At 40.3% G+C, this 26,381-nt stretch overlaps 2 protein-coding genes across 3 annotated transcripts in view; one reads left to right on the plus strand and one right to left on the minus strand.

The window, feature by feature from the left end:
- LOC115382269 (disintegrin and metalloproteinase domain-containing protein 10) overlaps positions 1-18,445 on the plus strand; it is a 37,599-nt gene extending 19,154 nt beyond the window's left edge. Inside the window, exons 9-15 of one of the 2 annotated variants that reach the window (XR_003930522.1) lie at positions 6,543-6,706; positions 10,243-10,414; positions 10,554-10,698; positions 11,473-11,656; positions 13,459-13,558; positions 15,107-15,271; positions 16,769-16,902. Coding sequence is in view for 1 of the 2 variants with exons in the window: in XM_030083969.1 (XP_029939829.1) it covers positions 6,543-6,706; positions 10,243-10,414; positions 10,554-10,698; positions 11,473-11,656; positions 13,459-13,558; positions 15,051-15,271; positions 16,769-16,873 (1,091 nt within the window). In the remaining variant the exon portion in view is untranslated. Of the gene's footprint in view, positions 1-6,542; positions 6,707-10,242; positions 10,415-10,553; positions 10,699-11,472; positions 11,657-13,458; positions 13,559-15,050; positions 15,272-16,768 lie in introns of both variants that reach the window. The other variant, XM_030083969.1, reaches the window with a different exon arrangement.
- A 489-nt stretch (positions 18,446-18,934) lies between these two features.
- Positions 18,935-26,263, minus strand: lpl2a (lipoprotein lipase 2 a). The gene is made up of 10 exons (XM_030083482.1): positions 26,072-26,263; positions 24,997-25,196; positions 24,450-24,629; positions 23,324-23,435; positions 22,979-23,212; positions 22,222-22,464; positions 21,422-21,542; positions 20,960-21,178; positions 20,307-20,414; positions 18,935-20,225 (listed from the first exon to the last, which is right to left on the minus strand). The coding sequence occupies exons 1-10, from the start codon at positions 26,169-26,171 to the stop codon at positions 20,204-20,206; spliced, it is 1,539 nt and encodes a 512-aa protein (XP_029939342.1). The 5' UTR covers positions 26,172-26,263; the 3' UTR covers positions 18,935-20,203.
- Positions 26,264-26,381: the final 118 nt, after the last annotated feature.

The following is a 26,381-nucleotide window of genomic DNA, read 5'->3' on the forward strand; positions in this document are numbered from 1 at the left end:
GGAAAAGAACAGCTGTGGTCCAACCTGAAATCAGACGACACTGAGAAGCTGCTGAACCAGAGAGGAAATAATGATCAAATGTAGTTATTTAATTTACATGCCAACATCTGTAAATGTAAACAGACACTTAACAAATCACTGATGTGGAAGTGCAGTGGGGATGAAAAGAGTCTGTCTCTGTCATCCTGTGTGTCTCTCTGTCATACATTACGTTTCCGCCATCCGTTATCTTGAAGTGCAAAACTGCTCCAAAAGACACATGCCTCACCATATGTCCTTATTCAGAAATGTTCAAATTATTACTGGTTCAGGCTTGCTTAATTCAACATTTCAGTCATCAATTTTTTGTTTAGAAAAATTTTATTTTCTAATTTGCTTTTATTTTATTTTTTTCAAATATGAGCCTTGTAGAAGACGTGGTCATCTTACATTTGGATCAGTATTTCATATTATAAAAACCAGACGGGCTAAGTGATACCATGGTACTGCTGTTTTCTATGCTGCGCCAGCAAATATATTTTCCAGATAAAAAAACTTTTTAAGTTCTACATGTTTACCTAGGTTATTTAAATACGTGGTCATTAGGAAGATGTACTAAAAAGTTAAGCAAGAAACATGTGATTAGATGGAGTAAGATGTAGTTGTTTTCCCGTTTCTCATCCTAAAGTTATGCTAAGCTAATTACATGCTTGCTAGAGCATGACTGAAAGGAGTAAGGATCCTTTTGCTTCCATGGAAAGAGAACGTCTCTGTGCTTATTGTCATTTTAAATGGAACATAAATCCACAAGCTTTCCAAATGATTAAAAAAAACTTGACTGTAAAGGTGTATTGCTCTTTTCTCAGGAGTGAGCAGACCTCATGTGTAACTGATTAAAGGTATCACTCTGACTTTAAGCCCGGGGCTAGTGTGAATTAATGCATACTGTTTGGACAGCAGACAAGGGTTTCAATTATTGAATCAAGGGCCGTCTCCAGGATAAACAGAAATATGAAATGGATATAAGTCGGTTTGTGTTTGAAAAGTATGAACACTGGAAAGGGAAATGTTTTCCTGCTCTGTCTCTCTGTGTGAAACTCTGTGTGAGTCTCTGCTTATCTGTCGAAGCGCAGCTCGGACTCTGGCTCCCAGGACCCCCTGGCTGCACATGAAAAAAGAAAATCCCATCAAGGGTCACATTCAACACTCCCTTGCACACACTTACAGTTTCCAAAGCAGACTGAAGTATTTGACCCATGACTGGGGTGAAGTGAGAGTCAACAAATCTGTAGAATCAGCTTGAATTGAACTGCACAAAAAATAATATTGAAAACACGGTGGATGACACACATTTAGTGAAATTTCTGTCAACATTCATGTTGTAGATTTACAATGCAGTGTTGCAATAGTCACCACTAAACACGTGTCGTACTAATGAGATTTTATAAATAATTTTACAAAGCATGGGTACAGAATATATGTAACTCCTGTTTCAAGTATTATTTATGAAGAGGATAAGGCAGTCAAAACATGAGTCAGCTCTTCAGTCAACAATTCTCAGTGGACATGTGCGTCTTATTTATTGATCTTATTTGAAGTTGGATAGCTAAATTAAAAATAGAAATTTTGAAGTGCTAGTTTAAAGGTAAACATGCAAGTAAACACGACTCTGCACGACTCTGGTATCTTTTAATAACAACATTTGTAGACTAGTGTCATGATTTTTTTTTAAGTGTCTGCCCAAATGAATAATTAGTAACTATCAGATTGAATACTATTAAACAGCCTAACTTCAGCCCAGTCTGACTCTGGATGAATTACTGGAGGAAGTTGGAAACGTATGTGGGAATTGTTGTGGTAGGAGGTTCTTTCCGCTTGTGTCTATGACATTGTCTCTCACTCAGTGTTTGATTGGCTAAACTGAGGGGCGTGAGAGCAGACCACCACAATGACATGTGATCCAAACACACATACACACACACACACACACACACACACACACACACACACACACACACACACGTGCTTCTATGCTTTTTGCAGACACTGTAGTGATCGAGTAATTTCATTTAGTTACTCTAAACTCAACCATAAAAATGCTAATCTAATCTGAAACACAGTTTGGCCTCAAAAGGGATCCCTTTAAGACATTTCACAAGGATGGGACTTTCCAGAAAAGTCCCATTTATTTCCCGCTCACTTAACGAAATCCTCCTAGCTACTAATGTCTAACCCTGACTTTACTCCAACCTTCACTTGACCTCAGTTCTCTTAAAGGAATAATGGCGCACTCCCTTATGTGAGTGTGTAAACAGACATGGTCCTCACAGCAGTTATAAATGTAGGTAAACACACACACACACACACACACACACACACACACACACACACACGTGCACATTTTAGCGAGGATTGCATTCCAAAGCACGGTTACCATGGTGACATTTCACGTGAGGAGCGCGCATATACATGCACACACACATTGTGGATTCATGATGGCGGGACATTGTTGTGACTTTCCAGCCTCATGTGACTGCCTCCAGAGAAAGAGCAGCTTGACCTCCAGGGGCAGAAACACTCGACCTCTGTATCTTCGCAACCTACTTCCAGAAGTTTACGACAGGTCTTGGGTAACGGATGGCCTTCACGCACACAACCGTAATCTCCAACATCCTGGTACTTCACTCATGCAGCTACAGCAGGGCACACACATGTAGGAGCACACAACCCCCACTTTACTCCTCCATACCCCGACTCTACACCCTCCGATGGCAGCATGGGGGTTGGGGCAAAAAAGTCTTGCTCCACTGACACTTTCAAAGCGAGGAAATTCCTCCCGCTTCTTGTGACAACAGACACTAATTTTTTTCACAGTTATATTTGGAGTCTTTTGCACCTAACTGGAATCAAACACACAGAATTTGAGCAGCATAACAGAAGCAAGACAACAAGTGACAAACACAAATTAGATTAAAAACACAGAAGCAATAATGGTGAGAAAATGTTGCTCCTGACAGTAACATACTGTTGTGGAAACAAAAAGCTGGTATTAATTACATGTTTTAAGCCATAAAGCTGTTTGCTTAATTTACTCACCCAAAGTTACTGAAACTGCAAATATTTTCTCATCATTCATTAAGGTTTTCGTTAAATTGTGCATCTATCCCCTGAGACAAATGAGTGCTTTGTAACCCCCCATGATTATCAATGTTGTTGTTGTTGTTATTGTTCGTAGTAGTAGTAGTTGTTGTAGTAATAGTAGTAGTATTTTTTTATCATCATTGTTATTACCGTAATAGTAGTAGTAGTAGTCAAATAAACATTGTTGAAATTGAAAAACCAGTCCAGACAATATCTTCAGTTTCGCGAAATAAAAGTGCCCAGAAAGGCGCCGTGAAATTAAATGTATTATTTATTATTATAAAAAAATAATGTCTAAAAAAAACAATAGAGACCTAGACCTCCAGCCATGGTGGCCTGTGGCCACCATGCCCTCCGGGCTCGGTCCCTAATTAAGGTGGTCATTGAAGTGTGAGGACAATGAGAGTCATGATGGAAAGTCCCCGGATGCAGGTGCTTTACCTACAGCACTTTTGGTGGGTGTCCAGAGGAGCTGATGTTTTCCGAGAAGTCCGGATGTTGTTATGAGTGATCAAAGTCTGGCCAAGTCTGCTGTTGTTGTTACATGTGTTGTATGGGCACTGACACTTCCCGCCATTAGCCGAGGAAAGATTGGCCTTTTACTATTGTTCATTCTTAAGAAAACACGCGAAACTGTGTTTGCTTTTGTGCACATGCACATGTGCATGTGTGGATGTGTGTGTTGTGTAGTGACAGCCTTAGTGTGTTCGCCTCGATTTATTTATCTACCAATTGTGTCTAATTAATCAAGCATTTCAGTAAATGTTGACAGAGGTTGATGAGTCAGTTTGTGTTGGTGATTGTAAAATCTGCAAGTTTGTTTGTTTCTTGGACTGTTTCTAATGATAAGAGTCTTTCATTAGGGCTCCTTTCTGTGGTCAAGACATGAAGGGGGAGGGAACAGAATCACAGCCTCTCTCTGCTCGTGCTGCCAAAAACCACAGTGCAGGCCCCCAAAGCAGCACTCTTTCTAGGAAATCTAGCTCCTTGAATAGCCCACGAGGGGGCCATTTTAGGTCAAAAGCAGGGAATGCTGCAAAAATGCATTCACAGTTTGTGATCTGTATGGATGAGGGAGTGCTGCCTGTCCTGCTGTGTGGCTTTTATCTGTGAGGGATAGACAATCAAGGAGGAGAATACATCTCAGTTTCTTCTTTATCCTCAGTGAAAGTATAAATATTTCAATGGCCATTTGCATCACAGTGTATGAAATGCCAGGAGACAGAATAGTCTCAGGTGACTGCATCGTCCCCGCTACCTCCTTCACATGATGGTGCACAGCAGCCTCTTTGTTTCTGCCACAGCAGAGATACGCTGTGTTTTTCAATCTCTAACTGTCCCTCACTGTGGCCAGACGTCATATGCACGTCTACAATGCAGCAACAACAACACCCTGATGGGAAACGCAGAGACTGGAGGTTGGTTCCCACAGACCTCAGTGACACCTGTTTCTCCGAAATGCACGCTAAATTTCTACAACATGACGTATGCTGTGCCAGCTTCACCCAACAGAAACGGTCCTTATTATTGTGTAACAGGTGTTACATAAAACTCACGTTTGGCTGCTGAGACCTACAACATGAAACACACATGGGCCCAGAAAAAGGCAGGAACCAATACAGCAACTCTGTAGAAATACTGAAATGTCCCTGAGATAGAGGGACAAGGTGGTCAGCAGAGGTGGCTTGAATAGACAATGCCTGATATGATAAAATATAAATATAAACATTAGGAAGAAATAAACAGTGAAAACCTGAGGAAGACTTTATCCACAAAAAATGGCCTTTATGAGCTTCTTAACGCCTATGGTCTGTTCAGACAATGTTTGTGGTTGTGAGATGCATCCTTTGAGATAACACTGGATGTATAATGGTTTTGTTTTGGTCCCCATAAAAACTAGTAGGTTTTTTAATAAGCTTTAACATTTAATTTAAAGCTTTAACAGTTTTAATTACATCAGATATATTTTGATAAGTGATATTTTTGTCATATTGGAACCTTTAATAAACAGATTGATCTCCCTGAAATGAACATCGAATTACTTTTTTTTTAATAACTTGTACATAATTTTATATGTCTATATAATTTATGAAGTTTTTTTCTAAGAAAATTCACAGCATTGCTCAGAATTGCTGATGGATGTTGTAACTATCACTGTAATGTTCTAAATTTCTGGGTTGGCTTGACGACAAAACCTGAACTTAAAAAGAATGTCAGAGTTGATCAGATTGGTTGATTATGTATTTCTTTTGATTTTAAGAAAAAGGCTATTGAGTTTGCTGCAGGAAAATTGAACTGAAATTAATATGTGACTCAGAACGGACACCTCTGACCTAATGTAAAAATCTGGTCGTTAACAGTCCTAATGTAAAAAATATATTAGTTGATACACACACATACACAGCTGAGTGTGTCTACTGAAGAATGTGCCACGTCAACAACCCCAGACAGCTTCACTTTGTTGGTGTTATCTGTTCGGTTGAATGACTGAGGTCTGAAGAAAGAAGGCAGTAGTTTCAATAATGATGTGGGAGCCACTGAAGTGCTGTTCATGTCAGAGTGACCAACACAGCTATGCTTGTTGGAGAAAGGGGCAATATGAAATGAGGAAAAAAAAAATTAAAAATTCCCCAAAAAAAGTCACCAAAGAAAGGTGTTATTTCATCTATAAAGGTCACAGTCCGTCACAATATTTTGATAACATATGATGAAAAGTTAAATTACTAATGTGATTACAAAACTCAGTAAAGTGGTCCAACTCACCCATGTGATTTTGTTTAAACTGGAAAGTAGGCTTTTATTTGAATCCCACCATATCATAGGTGCACAGGTGAACCAATAGGACGGCTTTCTGTAAAGCGAGTCGTCTGGCTGGTCTGCAGAAAAACGACGTCACGGTGGAGCTGTCCATCCATGTGAATGTGCCAGCTGTTTGTAATTGTAGGACTGTCCTTCGGGGACATGGTGGCTCCCAGGCTTTGATGTGAAACTGTGGGAGCTCAGCAGCACTGCTGGACTGACCTCTCTTGCACCTCAGAGGGCCTCAGTGGCTGATAACACTCTGGTGACAGAATAGTGTTGGGTTAAAATATATCCAGTAGCACAAGGTCACTTATGCAACCTTACTGCAATGTAAAGTGGTGAATAGCTGTGTTTTCATTTGGTCTGCCACTCTTTTGGGTTCGTAGAGTCTGAATAAACAACCCAGTGTTTGAAGGAAGTATGTGTCAATATGAAGCACTGATAAATTGTCTGCTTGAACACAACTATATGTCTGCCATGTTATTGCAGTGCGACATCTTTTATAACATGAAGAGTGTGACACAATATTTACAATGTCTGTGCTTGACTCAGAATGGCCTGGACAAAGATACAAGTACATGTTTAACTGTCTGTGGTCCGTTTTTTTTTTTTTTTTTTAGGAAACTGGGGAGGAATATGTTCAAAGTACACTTCCATCCCTAAAGGCCGTCCCTCCACCCTGAACACAGGCATGGTCACAATTCAGAACTACGGACAGCTTCTGCCTCCTCGACACGTCCAGCTGACCCTGGCACATGAGCTCGGTCACAGCCTTGGATCTCCGGTTGGTCGTCTCCCCAAACACTCAGAAATCCACATAACTTACATCCCCATAATTAGAAATTTAAAAGAAATTATATTAGCACCAAAAAGATGACAGCACTTTTTCCATGCACATATGAAATATCATAATACAAGCTAGAATTGTTACAAAGCTGTTCAGTTATCAGGAGCACAGAGTGATTTCTTCTAGTGGGTGTTGCAGAAGCTGCTTTGATCTTTTGTCATAAGTTTAATCGGTTGATGTTGCAAGACAAAAAAGTTCATTTCAGAATCCATCAGATGTTTGCTGGTGCATTAAAAATTACTAGTATGATGGAAGAAAGAGGGGTGAGTCAGAAGGGAATTCTAGGAAATAGGTAGCTGTGACCCCTGGGTCAAGTTCTCTCCTCTGCACTTCATTTGCCCTTTGATTTTTGTACAAAGATGTTTGAAGATTATGATTTGATTGTGGCTCTGGTAAATGGACTGGCTTTCTGGAAATCAAATCAGCTCAATGATCTAAATAAATTGTGAAAGAAGTAATTTCAGGAAGCTTTGAAACCCCTGTGATCGAAATCAAGTTTTGATTAAAACCAGAGGGCTCATTAAAAACGTGGTGGTGTAAAAGTGTAACTTACCAACACACTGCAGCCTCAGTGAATCGGCTGTTCCTGACTTTAAAGGAATAGTCTGACGATTTTGGACCCGCGCCCTTTCCCTATCATTGACAAAGTGAGACGAGCTAAAAAAATACTTTTTTTGTGTCTCTGCGTCCAGCTGGCTCCCAGCTGTTAGCACCGTAGTTAGCTTAGCTCAACTGCTGGAGTCAGAGCCCGACTGACGAAAGTGGACATAATACTCCTTCCAGTGGTCCAGGGGACGGCGTATTAGCACGTGAAGTAAATCCGAATGGTTAATAAACATTTTAAAAGACGTGTTTTCTTTTCAACCCGTTTTGATAAAGGTTTTGATACACACAGACCCGCGCATGCGCAGTGCTCCACATCGGCGCACAGCAGTAGCAGCTGGAAGAAGGCGACAAACGTCACCGGGTGCGATGCACTTTTATGTACTTCTGCTCCTTCAAAAAGGTATTTTTGAGCTTGTCTCACTTTGTCTCAATTTTTTTTTTTTTTTTTTTTTTGTATTTCATATATAGCGTTATGTAAACGTTTAAATTGACAATGTTTGGTTTAACAAACATTCAGACAGCGTGTTGGAGGTTTTTACAGAAAAAAACCAGCAGGTAGTGCTAATGCGATGTCCGCCCTTCACACACCTGAGTGTGCCTCCTCACTTCAGACTTGTCTCTGCTGGAAAGGTGCAGAGATTGCACATTTTTAATGCATTACAGTGTCCATGCCGACTGATTTCAAAACAGTGTTTTGCCATCGTATGACTAATTAAGGTGTGACTGCCTGAGGCTTCCTATTCAGCACTACTGACCACAGATTTTATTACTGTTATTAGTAACAGCTATGGTTTGAGTTTTATTTTGTTTGCTTTTGTTTTTCTACATGCCCAAACATCTGTAATGTTTTTCTGACTGGTGTCTGATGAACTGACCTGCTCTGAATTATGAAGACACTATTTCTTTCATATAATTTGCATTTCACATGGCTTCGGTGTACTTTACAAATCTGCAGTTTTCTGCTCAGGACTTTTGGTTGTACTTTTTTTTGTCCATTTATTCAAACCTAAACTTCAACCTGAACTTTGAGCTGAACATGTTGAATGTGATTTAGATCTCACATATTCACAGTAGGAATTACAAACTGTTTGCACTGCACAGGGACAAACACTCCATAAATGATTTACCTGTGTGGGCATTAAGACTTTGGGCTTTATTGACTGCATGTCATATTAGGACTCCTGACCCATCCTTACGGGAAAATATCAAAATGAAAACAGGAATTGTCCTGCTGTCTCTAACAGTGTGTCCTGTTTTCTGTTTATTGCCATATGCAGGCCCGGATGGCCTTTTCCACGAACACAGCAGCACCGTGCAGCTTATACACACACAGACATTTGCTCCTGTTGCGACGTGTGACAACTGTTAACATGTTCAACCTTTCTCCCACTGCCCGAAATGCCAGCAATGCTTCTTACTTTTTTGTTCTTCCCTCTGTTATTCACATGTCCACAGGAGTTCACTGAACTACTCATGAACTAATTAGTTCTCCTAAATTAATTTCTGCAGGTTTTTTTTTAAGATAAATTAAAGTACAGTAAGTGTGCCTGCTTTGGCCCGATGTTCTTGCTCCTGGAAGGAACTTGTTATACAGTTTCTAGGTTAGATGGAATATGTAACACGTCTTGCTTTCAAGCTTGGAATAAGCTTTGATGTATGATGGAACAATGAGGGACTTGCGACAAGGGAATTCTGTGAAAAGATAGCTGTCGCCTTCTGGCTCGAGTTTCTCCTCAGCAACACTTTACATACTGACTTTGATTTGCTCTCCGTGAAGCTGGAACAGTGAGTGAAATGCAATGAATGACTGTAATGTCAATAATTTAATTTACCATAATATCAATTAATATTGACATACATTATGTTTTAATCAGATTTAGGTTTTAACCACATTGAATCATTAACCCAAACCCCATCACCATGGTTGATCTGAACAATTTTTTTTTTCAATGTTGACCTGTTCCAGTCAGAGTACCGAAGAAGTTTGACATTTCACACCAAGTCAATAGTAAAAAACAAACAAACAAAAAAACACACAAAACAAAAAACAAGTAGGGGGCATGGGTGTTATTATTTTTTAGCATTTCATCTGTATTGAAGAGTACTAGAGCCATATCACACAATGTACTGTAACCTGCTTCATGTCTGTTTGGGGACAGCATGCATTGGGGCAAGCACTTAAGCCACTCTAAATTGCTCAGAGGTGTGAATGTGAGCATGTGTGGTTGTCTGTCTTTGTCCAGGGTCAGCACCAATCACCTCTCCCCTGGTGAATTGTCTTGAAGTCAGCAGCCTCTTCAACTGAAGTACCACAAAACAGCTGAGGCAAGAACACGGGAAAATACTTTGAAATTATAATTCATGTTGGCGAAGAACAATGTAGCTCTAATTCTTTGGTGAAAAGTTATAACCTGACACCAGTAAACTCTGACAGAAATGAGCAGGAACTCATTTTCACTGCCAGTCCTAGAACTGCAGACACGAACAGATGAAGACTATGAAATTATCACCTATTTTAAAGTAATCACCAACAGATGGACGAAAACCCACATCAAAACTTGTTCTCTCTACATAGGTTCATGTTCACTTCAAGTTTCAGTGATTGTCTCTTGAGTCATTGGTGAGTGTGACATCCTAGAAGAGTATTTTCCATAAAATCTATGGTGGCAGGAACCCTCTGTTATATCTTTAGTTTCTTCACATGTGAAATTTGTCTTCAGATCAGCAAAAACGGGAGTTTATTCCCAACAGCTGTGATCACACTTGACGGATCTGGATTCTTCTTACATGGATCATGTCTCTCGCCCCGCTGGTTCAGTCTGGAGCTGAAGGAGGGTCCATGACCTGCTGTGGTGTCTGTGTTTCAGCACGACGAGGGCCCAAACTGCGGGAACCTCGGCTCCAGCGGGGGTAAAGGCAGGTACCTGATGTTTCCTCACGCCACAGATGAGGTGCGCGAAAACAACGACAAATTTTCCCCCTGCAGCATCAAACACATAAGCAAGATCCTGAAGCTAAAGAAGGACGATTGCTTTGTGGGTGAGAGACCAACATCAGTGAGCATCACTCACACCTCACATCATCCACTGTAAATAATGGTGTGTGTGTGCGTGTGTGTGTGTGTGTGTGTGTGTGTGTGTGTGTGTGTGTGTGTGTGTGTGTGTGTGTGTGTGGTCAGTAAGTGATCAGCCCATCTGTGGAAACCAGATAGTGGAAGAAGGTGAAGAGTGCGACGTTGGTCAGAGGGACACAGACCTTTGCTGCTACAGCGCTAAAGAGCCTGTAGGCGTCCAGTGTCGCCTCAAGTCTGGGAAAGCCTGCAGGTACTGGACACACAAGCATAAACTCACAATCAATCTGTTCAAAGGTAATGCAATCATGAAAGTCGTTCTTTAGTTTTATGTTTTGCTTTAATACTCTAAACAAATAAAATTTAGTATTTTCTATTCTAATTATTTATTTATTATGACATTATAATTTAACTGATGGATTAACACTTCTTCAGAGCCACCATATTACAGTTTACTAATGGTGATTTAATCATTTTGAATATACTGTTTAAAAAAAGAGAATGTCAGTGATAAAATAGGAAGGGTTGAACTGCAATTTGCTATTTTTTACCTGTGCCACAGTGTGTACAATATTGTAAGCATGTTATAGAAACACACAAGGTGTTTGCAAACACATTCAATAGCCTTGATCTTTGAAACATTTTTTTACTTCAAATTAATCACACAATGAAACAAAAAAGACAAGCCTCCAAAAGAAGTTTTTTTTTCTTTTTTGTAGGTTGACATTCATCAATATAATGCTCAAAATGAGCATGAATCTGCAAGCTTTGCAGAAATATTATATGAAATATATTTTATACAAGCAAGTTTTACTAAAAACAGAGTCATGGCATTATCTATGGGTTTAGAGTTATAAGTTTGAACAAGCTTTTTTTTTTTTTTTTTTTTTTCTGAATGTTTCATCTGAACACTTCATTGTGCCTCAAACAGGTGATCCAGTGTGATCAATGTGTGGATTTGGCTTGACTTTGTCATCCTGAATGTTTGTGCATGATGTCTTTTCATGCCTGTCTTCTCATCCATCAGTCCGAGCCAGGGCCTGTGCTGTAGTCAGGACTGCACATTTAAATCTGCTGGAGAGATATGTGATGAGGAGACAGACTGTCAGAAAAACAGCATGTGCTCAGGCCACTCGCCCTTCTGTCCCTCACCGGATAACAAGGAAAACCTCACCGTCTGCAGTCAGGGCACTCGTGTGTGCCTCAGTGGGGTGAGACAGCCACCGCACCCACACATTTGGTGTTTTCTTGAAGGAGTCACATTGTGTTAGTGTGTACTATGACACCAGTAAGGTTTAAATAGGTCTAATATACCCTCAAGATGCTCCACTTTTCCCAATATACACATCCAATGCCGTTTACACAGACTAAAAATGCTGAATAATACAGTTGAAATAAAGGCTTCTTACTCATGGAAAAATGTAAGACCCAAATAAAATGTTGACAGTACTGATGGGCGAAAGCCTTACAACTTCTTACTGTGTGGCTGAAATCTTAAAGTGACCAAATCACCACAAAGAAACTGCAATACTTCTTTCATAAGCACCTTCAATGAGAACTACAAGCAAAAACCAAGATCACTGTGAACATGAGGACAATCAGGACAAAATTCCTATGAATCTCAACACATTCTTGTATCGCTTATCATTTAACATGTTTGTATTTCTTTAGGTCAAAATCATATTTAGCATATATGAAAAAAGATATATTTTAGAGGTTAATCCTTTTAATTTAGATTGGCTAACTCTCCATTAGCTGGCGCACTAATTTTGTTTATGAATAATAGTTAGCAAGACAGTTTCACCATACGGTTTATCCAGCAGTTATTCTCCAGCTGATGGACCTTTTTCAACTGTTACTGGTTTCATCTTGCTGCACTGATTTGAGGGCTTGTCATGCAGCGGGAACTCGTCGGTGGCTTTGCTGCAGTAAAGCATATGGACAGCTACACCTATCCCACCTATCTGTGGTACCAGGACTTTTAGAAAAAGTTTCTGAAGTTACTCTCGAAGAGGTTTCATCCTCAGTTTTGGTTTTTTGCATCTTTGATTTGAAGAAAGTTCAATTCCAAACTATTTCTAAATTTAAATGCTCTGTCTCTTGAAATCTTCTTGCTTACATGTCAGGCGGCGTGCACTGAAACACTTCTGGAATTATGCAGATGTTTCCACTTGATGTTTGTTCTGCTTTGTAAATAAATCTCATAACAAAATATCACAAAGAAACGTCTTGATTGAATCCTTAAGTTGAATCACACAAAACTGCTGTGTGATTATTTGATCTCAGCCACAACTTTTGAGCGGAAAGGATTTTACTCCATCTGTGCATGTTGCTTCATTGTAGGTTTGACAGACATGACCCTCCAGATGCTTTAATCACGTTGACCTCTGATGACACAGTTTAGAAACCTAAGTGAGTAACGCTCAGGGGAGATGAGGGGAAATTGAGCAATCCAAAATATTTGACAAATGACTAATGAATACTCAGAGTCCTCAAATAAAAAAAAAAAAATCTAAGTCTTCATAACAACTTACTTTCAAATATATTAAAAGTTTTGGAAAGGACCAAAAAGGAAAAAAAAGAGAAAAAACATGTGTGGAGCAGATTACAAAGTATCTCGAATCCCAAAAGTCTCAGGAATTGAGTCATTTGTACAGTTTGTTTAGCATTTGTTCTTCAAAACACTGATTTCTTTTATTTAGTCTTCTCGAAATAGACTTGTCTGTGTGTGGTTTTAATCTAAATGAATTCATATTATTAAAAAAAAAAAAGATTTTATATGGAGGGCCCTGATGAAATGAAAATACTACTAACCTTTAATTCCAGTCAGTCCTTTAGTATCAACAACAAGATGCTGTTTTCATTGTATATGTGGAAGATAAACCTTGATTGGAGTCTAGTTACCTGCTGTCATTCAATCCCTCCACTATTTTAGCATGTTTTCAGTCTCATGTCTTGTATCTCTCCTCCATTTTTCACGGAATCATTTCCCTAATGAGCATCTGTGTTTCAGGTCTGTGCTGAATCTGTGTGTATAAAACATCGCATGCATCAATGCGATTGTCCAGGAGGTTCCCTGAAGGAAAAATGCCACATGTGCTGCCAGCAGCCAGGTAACCACAGATCCCCATGTTTGTCCCCTGCTATCATTTTTTAAGCTCATGTATTTATTAAAAGTCCTTGGTCAAATGAAACAGGAAAGACTTTGACAGTTCATAACCTGAACTGCTTGAATTATCTGGAAAAACCCAAACCGGGGCACACTGCAACTTTAGAAAGAGGAAAAAAGACAAGCTTATATAAGTGTCCATCCATCTTTTATGCAGTTTTATTATGTGCAGGGTCATGGTGGTTCTTCCTGATTCGAGCTCAGACTGGAGAAGGCAGTATCCATCACAGGGTCAACCGAGACAGTTTATGCAGTGTGTGAGTGAAAGGTTGGTGGTGGTCAGAGGGTCTGATGGTGCAGAATGGCAGCCTCACTTCTGTCAGTCTACCCCAGGGTAGCTGTGGCTGCTTACAGAGCTTACCACCGCCAAGTAAGGAATGAATGAATAATGCAGTTGTAAAGTGTCTTTGAGTGTCCAGAAAAGCGCGATATAAAACCAATGCATTAATATATTATTATTATTATTAATGATAGACAACCACACACACTGAAATTAGCCTTAGCATGTCTTTGGACTGTAGCCAAAGTACATGGAGAAAACATATTCACACATAGTGTAAACGTGCAAACTGCACACAGAAAGCCTGGCAGGAGAGTTAACCACTGTACCACCATGCAGCAGAGTCAGAGTGGAATATCGCACACAATGTATGGTTTGTATGTGGTTGGGTCATAAGGTCAGTAAAGTGTCACACTCTCATTTATTCCAATTGACTTCACGTTTAGAAAATGGTCTCCTGCTGTCATTAATATTTTGTTGATGTTATGATATCCCCGGGGCTTCCACTGAAACTTTTACAACACCTTTTTGTGCCGTAGCCTCTGTGGAGCCTTCAGGTCTTCACACCAGGTAGTTTAGTAAGCAATCGCAGTATCATGTCATCACATCGTCATATCATGTTATGACATGACGATATGATGACATGACATGGCAAGTTATATAATATCATGTCATGTGTCATCTCATATGTCATGTCAAGATCATTTGATGAATTCTGAAATATTTCCCTCTTGGTAGATGAGATGAAAATGTCACATATTCATGACTCCTATCAGCTCAGCATGCAGTGCTTCTGCTCTGCATGTTACAAGGTGTCTCTCTGCTCCAACACACTCAATTCAAGATCCACTGAGCCTGGCAGCTGAAGTTATTCTAGCCAAGGACAGAGCTTACGATGATGAAATGTTTCTCAAATTCTTCTGTCCCTCAATGTAATCCCAAACAGACTACATGATGTTGAGTTGACAACTCCGTTGAACTAATGCAACTGTTCCAGGACTCCTTATTCATTCTTATATTACAAGAAAGTTTGTGACATTGGTAGCATTGCTTTACTGTCTACGGCATCGGAAGCAGAGCCACCAGTGAACATGGAATGGAAAATATGAGTGTACACAGTGTGTGGGTCTAATTAGATCATCTTTCTATCTGCTAGATAAACCTGAGACATGTGCGAGCACCACCTCCTCTGTCCTGTCTCGTCACTTCCAGGGGAAAGCCTTGCCGCTGATGAGTGGCGCTCCGTGCTCTGGGAATCAGGGATACTGTGACAAATTCCAAGTTTGTCGTCTCTTGGATGCAGACGGTCCAATCGCCAGACTAAAGAACTCTTTTCTCAACTTGGATGACTTTGATGACTTGGGAGAATGGATGAAGGTGATTTTCAATGTTTGCATCCTTCACATTACTCAACCTGTTGCACCACAAAGCATCTAAAAGGACAACTTCATATCCTTACAAAGTTTTATGTCCTCCCATCTGAGAAATTCTGGTTTAATTTGTAGGGATTACCAACTTGTTTTTAATTTGTTGATATTGATTTTTTTTTTTTTTTTTTTTCACAAGATTTATTGCCATTGTATCTTCCGCAGTGTTTCCATCTGTCTCTTTGGCAGACAGAAGATTAAGTGCGAGGACAGATGTTAGCTGGAGGTTACACCCGCGGTTCGGCTCAGCGCTATGTGACTTCTGCCGTCAGTGTCCAGCTGTCTTTGTGGTGTCGGTTGTAGCTCCCTTTGAGGTTTAGGTTCACATGACAGCATGAAGAATCAGGAATGTTCATTTGGGGGTGAGACCACCTCCAGTCACCTACATTACAGGAGACAGAAGTGACCCCTTACTTTATTAGCCATTAGTTCACTGACACATTTTAAAAGATGAATAAAGATCTTTAAAGATCTGACTAATTGGTCAGTGTGAAATATGAGTCCAGTTATATCTTTGACAACTAAGAAGATAATTATTGGGAATATCTGTTACTAATCCATTCAGAGGCCTGGTAGATGCCCCATCCTACTCTCCACCACTCTGTCCAACTAGGGGGTGCAATGGATGAGATCCCGGTGGGTGAAAACAGTGTAGGTCCTCACCCTGGACAGGTCTCCGGTCCATGCCAAGACAAACACAGATAATTTCATGCTCTCAACTGTAAACCCTGACAAGCTCACTGAACTCAGTTTTTTTGTGAAACAGATTACACAACATTTTTTTAAGTTTACATAACTTCAAAATTTCTCCCAAACTAAAATTTTGAAGTCATGTGAACTAAATTTTTGCATTCTGTGAGCTTGTCAGGGTTCACACTGTATTTTTCAATTAACATTTATACTATTATTCTTTTTATTTCTTGTGCAACTGATCACATAAGTGGGACAGAACTTCAGACATTTTTGTACCTGATTAAAATCATCCAAAATGTTCCCTGTCTAAACTGTCATTTACAGACACAAGCTGCAGCACATCCTGTCTATGGGTGGACTCTGTGACATTTAAAAAATTATTACTTCCTGAAATCAGGTCGTTGTTAGCTAATCTAGAAAGAATATGAGGCTTTCAGAAAGGGAAATCAGTGTAAAACCAGCACACTGCCTGAATGATTAGTAAACGCTTCCAAGTGCAACTTGAGACGGCGTTCATCTCCTGACACTAACATCACGGCTTATGGCTGAAATCTCTATTAAACAGTGTTTCCAAAATGTATTTTTTTCAGAGACTTTGAGTTCAAAGATAGTGTTAATTGTTTTATTTTTATGCCGCTGTACTCAGTCAAATGCTAATGTTTTCAGTTTAAGCGGAATTGCTCAAAAAATCAATAAGTTATATTTTCACGTGATTATTTCATGTATATGCATATTTTGTATTTGTGTTTTGCAGGCCTATTGGTGGGCTATCCTGTTGGCCATTCTGGTGCTGTGTGGAGTGATGGGCTGCACTGTTTGCATCTTTGGCCGTACGCTGGACACCCGAAACTTGGAGTGACGTTCAAATTCATATCGACACCTTCAACTGAGATTTTTGAGCGTCGATCGGATACTGAGGAGGCCCATTTGGACAAATCTCTGCACATGTAAAAGACAAAGAAACTCAACACCTGCTCTGTCAGTAACAGATATCATGTTGCATCCTTGTGCAACTTGTCTGTTTACATTTCATTGAGGAGTGATAATCTTCTCTGATGCATGTGTTGTGGAAAGTATTGCTGCCAGCAGTTGGAGATCCCTCTCAGCGGGGCGATGTGCCTCAGCAGGGTAACTTGTGCAAGTTAAAGGCATCTCTCTCTGCAAAGACTAAAAGAAGTGAGCATGTGTGAGCGCTATTTTCAGCATCGCTGAACATCCACCTTTCCAGCCAGACAAGTTGAAATAAGTGGTCCCAGTGACTTCTTGTTGCTTTCATAAAGATAAAATTGTGACATGTGTTTATGTTCACAATTAAACCTGTAGCAACGGACACGGACACTGTAAGTAAATGTGAGCTGGAGGTAATGGATTCTTTTGGTTCTTTTACGTTCTTCAGTATTTTTGAATCTGCTCTTTTCCAACGTAAAAGAAAAACATTGCACTTTTCATTCCATAGTTGAGTTATTGAAAACAACTTAAAGACATAAGGACTTAAACTATCTTGGTCATGTTCCCTGACACAAGGATGGAATTGATCAGGATCGAACAGCAGATGCATCTAGTGTACCTTTCTTCATCTTGGAGACCTGACTTGTCATTGCATTTGTTACATGGCACCTGTCCACAGTCCTGAGTCTCACATTCAGCGGTACCTAGAAAAACAGTCCTTAAAATAGAAATAAACAAAGTGTAAGCACAGCAACGCTGTTAAGGGAAATTGGAGATCTGTTTACTCTTTCATTGGTCTTTTTGATGTCATGTCAAACACAGACATTCATCAAAACAGGGAATGTGCATGTTATTTCTATTCCTAAAAACACAATTTTTTAGAATATTGAGCAGAACTAGCAAAAATAACTAAACCTTCCCATTTCTTTTGACTTGAAGGCCACTGCTTTTGCATGTTGGTAAGAGTGGGTGTGTCCACCAGTGTTTGGTTCACATATTTTGGCAAATCAGAGATCAGTGACCGGGTAAGCAGCTTTTCTCAGAGGCTATCTGAGGTGAAGGCTCCAAAGACAAAAGGTTGAGACTTTGTGAAACTGCTGAAACAGAGCCTAATTCTTTAGGAAAGCTTTCAGGGAATTTCACATTCACTTTCACTCAGGAATAAACTGACCACATTTTTATGTACCTTCATGTTTGTCGTGTTTTTTTGTGAATGTTTAGAAGTGGTCAAATTTCCCTGAAGAGAATGTCTTTGTTCTTCACGTGAACTCAGAAGTGAACTGTTTACATTGTATCGGTCAAAGCTCAAGGTCGCTGTGAATTCTCTCTTGCAACACACACACACACACACACACACACACACACACACACACACACACACACACACACACACACACACACACACACACACACACACCATATGTTGATGATAGTGTTTATCAGCAAGTCTTTTTCAAATATTTGAAAACAATAAACAGTACTATTTGGGTCTTTTGATCTGTCTTCATTTCATGTGTTAATTGTTAAAACTAAATTATTAGCCTCTGAAAATGAATCATTCAACAGTGAAATAATGAATGATCCTAGTTGATCTGGGACCTTTAATAAAAACAAAGTGCATAAGTGAATCTAAAACTTCTTCTGTGCTTTAAACACCCTTATTTCACTGCTCTCGGATCACCTTGACAGTCTGACACATTGGCGTCAAAGCTCCAAGGACACAAGAAAAAAAAACTTGGTATCTGGTTAATTTACCTATTCTTTGTTCTTTCGTATCAAAAACAGATGTGTTTAGATTCGTGGTGAAATCACATGTTGCTTCGATAATGAAGAAAACTCTGAACAAATAGCCTTGACACGGCAACTGGGAGTGATAATGGGCAGAGTTGTGTCCCTCTCCCGAACAAAATTAAACTCAAGAAGACCTCTGGGTTTGCTCCATAGTTTATTACATAATTTACACATTACAGGGACATATTTACAAATATATACAAAGAATTACAGAGGAAAATTTCATAAAATAATTTCATCTTTAAAAACACATGTACTTCTAATAGTACTTCTTACAACATATTTCATGAGATTATATATATATATATATATATATATATATATATATATGTGTGTGTGTGTGTGTGTGTGTGTGTGTGTGTGTGTGTGTGTGTGTGTACATACATATAATAGTATTTACATACATTTGCTATACAAGTAACTTGGTGTAGCAATTTCTTCCTCTATTTTCAGTGCAAAAGTAAAACATTTCCACTTTTTTAAAGTCACAATGATTACAGTACCGATCTCTAGACAGCTGAGGTTTAGCTATTGCTCAACAAGCTGGAAATGTCACATTGAGTAAATGAACATAAAACAATATATTTGTAAAAGGTCTTATGCATAGTAGACATTATATTTAGAAAGACATCACTTGCAGAGTAAAAACACTGACATGAGCTGTGTCTTTTACCTCACACTGAGCATCAGATACTCATAAAAAATGACCACAATAATTTAATTATGTCTGGCACTTCTTTGAAGCAACAGAGTAAGATGTATGTCATTTTTTAGAGGCGCAGCCACAAAACTTCAGCGAAAGCACTTTAAACAACAGCTTCTGCTGATGCTTCCATTCAACACTTCATAAAATAACAGGAGTAACAGAAACTGATGGAGAAAAACAAGAAACCCATGGAGATGAGAATACTACCGTTAGTGGTGTAATTCCAGGAAGGCACACGGATTCAGGTCCCACAGTCGCTTATAGAACTGAGAGCCTCAGTAGTGAATGCCTGCTTAGTCTCTGCAGTGCTAAGATAGTGTAATTAAATAGTACCACACTGAACAAAACACCTTTTTTCAAAACAAAACAAAACAAAAAAACCTTTGATATTATATCTCTCTCTTAAATAGGATCTGCAGTCTACACTGCATTTATCTTTCACAATGGTCACTTCACACATTGACGCAGGTGCGTAAAAGACTTCAGTACCTCCATAACAACTTTGGAAAATCCAGTCAAAAGCTTGACAATGGCAACAGCAAAGTTACAGTGTGCTTCATAAAAACATCTTTTTACAAAATATGATACAATATTCACATACATGTTTTGTTTTTTGTTTATACTGTACAATCCTCAGTGGATAACTACAACATGGTAAAGGTTTTGTTAATGTACAGCTGTATACAAGGGTTTATCTGTTAGGTGTTGGCGAGGGCAGCAGGGTGTTCAACAGTGTCTTCGCCGTCAGTGGTTGTCCAGAGTTACTCTGCAGAAACGATTAAGGTTAATGATAAGCTTTAAAAGCTTTATCATCACAATAAAAAGCAAAATATAGAGCCTTACTCACCTTTTTGGAGCTCTTTTTGAATTTGTCCTCCATGCGTCCTTACATTTAACAAAGGTGACCTCCCGTTTAAAGCTGTGAGCGTCAGGGTCTTTAATGCAGAACACCATCCTGCAGGAAAATTGGATTTATATGAGCGCTTGATCCATGGCATAAACTCTGTCTAACTAAATTGTGATGAGCTGAACAATCTACAACTGTGAAAACAACTCTTTGATATCATATTTAGAAATGGCAAAGCCATGTTAGTCCATTGCTTTACAGTCATTTGCAAATTTCCCTTTAGATGCGGATATGATATCAACATGATGTTGGTTTTTTCCACAGATGGGTCTCATTATTAGTCTTTGGTCTTCAGGACAATAGTGTTGTTTTGAGTTCAGCCAAAGGCTAACATCAGAATATTATCTTTATTTTTTTAAATAATTAGGTAATTTCATTGAACTTATGACTTCAAATATTGGCTGAGCAGTCTTTGTGTCAATTTCAGGAAAAGTTCAGTCTGACACTGAGCAATGGGCAGATCTAAAGCCATGGTGTTCACACTTGGCTTATATTTTCTTATCCTACTCCTATTCATACCAATGGAATGTGATTATTTTTCTTTGGATGCATCATCAGGCATTTTTTTTTTCTTAAAATGTAATTTTTCTTACTTTTGCTGTGTTTCTCCAGCTCTGATTCGGACTTTGTGAACGTCCATACTGGAGCCATCAGAGTTGCCGGACCACCATGAGGAAACCATCTTCAGCATGCTGGACACAGACCAGCCGTTCGTCTCTTCCCACTTAAACTTCAACATCAGCAGGTCACCAATGTCTTTTTCCGTCACCAGCAGGAACGAGTGTGTCTTATTCGCCACAATGTTCCCCTTCCTGCCAAACACCAATGCACAGACACATTATTGCTTTGCTCAGTGTCAGTGAGAATGTTAAGTACACACCATAAAATATGACAGTGATGTAACCACAGCTATAACAGATATAAAGTGCCGACTTTTCTGTGAGCGTGTGTGATTATATCACCTATAGTTTGTGTTTCAAGTCATTTTATTTGAACTTCTATAAGTTAGAACTTGCAAGTCATGATGCTGTAATGGTATCACACCGCTCACTCACAGCTTCAGCTCCAAGTTTTCAGCGTCACCCTTGGTTCCATATAGCGAGACTGTCAATGACGGCTCCATCTCTGAAATATTCATCTTACTGGAGAAGTGGATCTTCAGCTGATAGTGGTAAACTGCAAAAGAGAGCAGCAACATGCATCATGGAGGAAACATAAAAAGCCTAAACTGGTCTAGCAAAGATTTATGCAAAAAACAAAACAAGACACATTAAATGTTATGTTACTCGCACAACCAGACCAGAGCTGATTCAATCCTAATAGGGTAATGTGATGTACTGCATTTGAAACCATTTTATGTTTTATGCATGTCTGTTTTTAACACATTTGAAAAGGTGTCACGAACCAGTTCAACCTTTAGCAGTGATGTTGTTTTTATGATTAGAAGCATTTCCTCAGCTGGTTCCCCACGACTTCAACTGGCAGATTTTATTAAAAGATATTTCCAACGTTGTACCTTTTGACTGATCATCTCCCATATTAGTTGCCTTTTCTTTGAGAAATTCAGATTTATTTGCTGTAATGCTCCTGTATGTTTGATAACTGCCTCCACCGATACGAGAAACTCCATCATATCACATTTAAATCTGTGCTAGTCGGACTCCATCTGCCCATTCACTGGTAAACACAAGAGAACAAACACTGAAACTGTTTCCACCAGATCATTCTAGCGTCTAAACACACAAAACCCTCATTTGAATATTCCTGTCATGATGTGATGTTACTTGTCACTGTGTTTTATGTAGATCACCTGATAAATGTAATCAAATTTAACAAAAGAGTAAACTGCACTGACCTCTGAAGGGCATGGAGGCTCGTGTCTTAGTGTACATCTGAACGTTGCGCGGCCTGCGGATCTTGCTGATATCGTAGCCCACTGTGTTGCAGCGACTTTTGCGGCAGTTCAGACACATGCCGCGATCAAACGCCTCGTTGCTGCCACACCTGTAGGCCTTGGCCGCATCCTGCTCATTCAGCAGCGAGTCGATGAACAGGTGGACTGCTCGCTCGTGTTCACACTTCACAGCGTCACTGATGGCTGCGGATGAAAACAAGAACGACAGTTTTAATGCATGCCACTTAAAGAAAGCGCAAGAGTAAAATAATCATTTAAGAGTTTGAAAATCTGCTCTTCTTGGCTGACCACACTCTGGATGAGGTGCTTTATCTGACCTTTCCTCTGCCGTGTTTGGAGCCTGCTGTTTATTTTCAGCTCGGTGTGACTGACGTCACGGCGCAGCTGACAGTAACAATGTTCACAGCTGAGATGTATTAATGGAAAACAGCAAGTAGCTAAAACGTTTTTCAAGCTGCTGGACTGCGCACTCAAAGTGATGACTTAAAGAAAAGCAGCGGATTGCAACAAAGACACTGTTTTTCAGGAGCGCGGCATACTGTTTCAGAGATTCCGACAGTCTGAGTGTCACTGGATGTCATTTGTTGTAGAAGTCAGAAGTATCTACCATGTACTTTTTAAATAAAAACAACAACAACTCCATAAGGCTGTCAGATGTATTACACTTGAAACTATTAGAGGTATTTATTTTTCCTACCAAATATTCCAAAATTGGCAATCTTCTCCAGAGCCCCTCTCAGGTTGCACCCCGGCTGGAAGCTGCCTCCATTTGGGTAAATGTCTACATGTCCGACAGGCTGCTGGATCCCGATGCTGATGCCCAAGGAGCCGCGAGTGAAGGTGTGGAGGACGTCCACAAAGCGAGCGTCATCAGGGGAGAGGCGCCTGTGTGCATGCTCGCCTTCGAAGTCGGGACCAGCTGGATCCAGACCTGCACAGAGAAGCACATTCACATACTTACTACTGCTAACTTTGTGTAACTTTAACTTTGTGTAAACCTTTTTTGGGTGTGATGCAAAATGTTAAAGTATGTTTTATTTACCAGTAATTCTTCCAACTTTATTGGTCGCATGGCTGCCAGCAAACCCTGCTACATGAGCCCCGAGGCTGTAGCCAATCAGGTGGATGTTATTCAGAGGCATGTTCGTAGTTTCCTTTGAAATGTAAAGAAAAATGTGATTGGTGTTTTGCTGCCTATGACGGATAAACTGTAAACACATTAGAGAATTAGCAGTGAGCTTAATGTTTTCATTACAGACACATCAGTTTAAAAGTGATTGATTACATTAGAAGTAGGTTGAAGACAGAAATGTGAGAAAGTACAAAAAAAAAATTCACTGATGACTTTCAGATGGAACTACACTGAATTTGCTCTCAGCCTGAAGTTGTGAAACACTCGCTCAGGGCTCTGACACAATTCCATCGACTATGCTGCTTCTATCCTGTTTGGATTAGTGGCATGCTGGAACCAATCCCAGCTGACTATGAGCGAGGGCAGGATACACCCTGGACAGGTCCATCACAGTCCATCACAAGGCAAACACACACACACACACACACACACACACACACACACACACACACACACACACACACACACACACACACACACACACACACACACACACACACACACACAATCACACCTACGGACAATTCAAGCTCACCAATCGACTTCACGTGCAAGTTTTAGGGATTAAACCTACACAAGGGGAGATCATGCAAACTCCACAGAGATAAGCCAGGCCCGTATCTGAACCCATAGCCTGCTCGCTATGAGGTGAGAGCCACTGCGCCGTCATGCAGCTCTCACAAAGTTCAGTTTCTCAAATGTAACATTTTTTCAGGAGATGACAGCTGAGAAAATTGAGTTCTCATTGGTGAAGATACGGAATTTGTCCCTAGTCCAGAAATCAAATATCTGGAGGTAAAAATCAAAGTGCAGAAACGGAAACATTGTGACTGACATGTGACTCAAGACGTGACTGACATGCTGATGGTGGACTTTCTACTTTAAGTGAACTAAACTGGGAAGGCTTCAAGGCTCGTTAGAAACATCATCAGTGAATATAAAACTATATTAGAAAACAACAGAAAGCTGTGCAAATAATATAATTGTGTGGACCCCTGTTTAATGCAAATGTATGAGAAATTTACAACTGACTTACCTCCATCCAGTCGATGAAGCGAGCGATCTCCTGTCCCACCGCTTTGGTGTTCTGAGCTGCGACCACATAATGATTCTGAGCCGAGTTGAGCCAGTCCACCACAATGACGTTGGCCGTCTGTTCTCTCTGATACAGCGCCGACACCAGCTTAGGCACCCAGCTTTCAAACATGCCACTCAGCTGTGGAAACAGCAGTCAACTCATTCAACGTACGATGTGACAGAACTTTGCTGATCAGACTATTATTATAAAGTAGAGATGTTAAAACAGATCAAGATGAATCACATAGGAAATCAATTCATTTGAAATGGTTGTGCTGGAAATGAAGACGTCTAATTCAGCCTAAATTGAGAAACACCTTATTATAACAAGCTGTTGCTTGTCTAAAATTCGGCTAAGTGTGTTTGGTGAGACATACTGGCACCAGAATCAAGTGAAACACTACCTGTCACAGCTGTTTATTTGGTTCTATCCCAGTGTGACGAAAGCTCAAGGGAGTCTGTACAACAGGGACAGGCCACAGCAGGCTAAAACTTAATTTTCTCACCGTCCACCCGTGGATGACGAGGAAAGTTTTTGAAGTGCTGTTGAAGGTGCAGGTTGCCAAAGACTCCGGATTTCCAGGGATGATGTAGCACAGGTCGTCATCGGGATGTGATGGTTTGCGAAGGGAGAATTTGGCGACGGTAGAATTGTTGTCATCTTTGCTGTGGGGCAGCAGATCTTTCAGAGGGTCGAGAAAGTTACCTAAATGAAGAAATAAACAAATTACATGCAGGCCATTGTATTCTTGGGTTTATAGTGAGAAAGGTGGGAGAAAAGCTTCTGTTGTTTTTTGTTTTGTCTCATTTTTTTTTTTTTTTTACATGTGAAAATCTTATCTGATACTCGGAGATGCCTGACCAGCTGAGTGTCGGGATGCAACATGTCCCGGTCACACGGGATCCCTCAGTAAATGAGATTCTACCTTAGAGGAGATCCGTGCTTGAGGGTTCGCTTAGTAAGACCTGGGGTTAGAAATCCCAGCGGTTCAATCCCAGCTTTGGTGTGTCCACCTCAGTGACCACCTTGCGGTCATCCGACTTAACCCAACTGGGGGTTCCGCTGCTTTTCAGAGATGATTTTATGAAAGGGCGCGACAGTCTTAGTGTTACACTGTGAATATGAATTTCTTGAAATCATGGGGGACCTGACACAATCCCAATATAATGTCTTATAAACTTCCCAGCCATTTAATTTAACGCACCGGTGTCACTGAGCCCTGATAACCTATTTCACTGCCTGCAAACCTCCCATCCCAACTTCACCCATCACATATTGGCTCCCTGGTAGTGAAAAACAAACATTTTGATCTTGTCTGGTCCTGCCAAAAGAGGTGAGTGAGTGCTGACTTTCTGCCAAACAGCACAGAGGCAAGTTCACTCACACACGTGATTTAAAGTGTGTCTTATTCACCAGTCATGTCAAACTCCACAGGTCCTGAGCACACACACACACTTAAAAACACTTCATTTACACGACATTTCCACCTCCGGTCTGTAAAAGCCCTGTCGTATCCCACAGAGGTCATTAAGTGTGCGTGGAAGAAAAAAAAAACAGAGGAAATGAACCTGGCAACTCACCAAACACAGAGTCCGTCAGTTCTTCTTCTAAGCACGTCCCGTAGCGCACAGCCGCACTGAAAAAGGCGAAGCACAGGAGCAAAACCTGCCACGTTTTCATGTCTTTCTCTGCTTACTCCTTCAGACACGGTATCTGAATGAGGAGTGACACCGCGGCTCTGCACTGTGCCTGCTGGAGCAGCCCTGCGTCCTGGCGCGCTGTCTGCTCTGATATCTGAACCACGTTGGAGCGGCTGCGTCTTAAATAGCGCCTGGGAATTTCTCACGAGCCATTGGCTGTGGGCTCTCGGGCGGAGAATGGAAAATTATG

The sequence above is a fragment of the Salarias fasciatus genome, chromosome 23 (genome assembly GCF_902148845.1).
Source record: "Salarias fasciatus chromosome 23, fSalaFa1.1, whole genome shotgun sequence".
Taxonomy (NCBI): Eukaryota; Metazoa; Chordata; class Actinopteri; order Blenniiformes; family Blenniidae; genus Salarias; species Salarias fasciatus.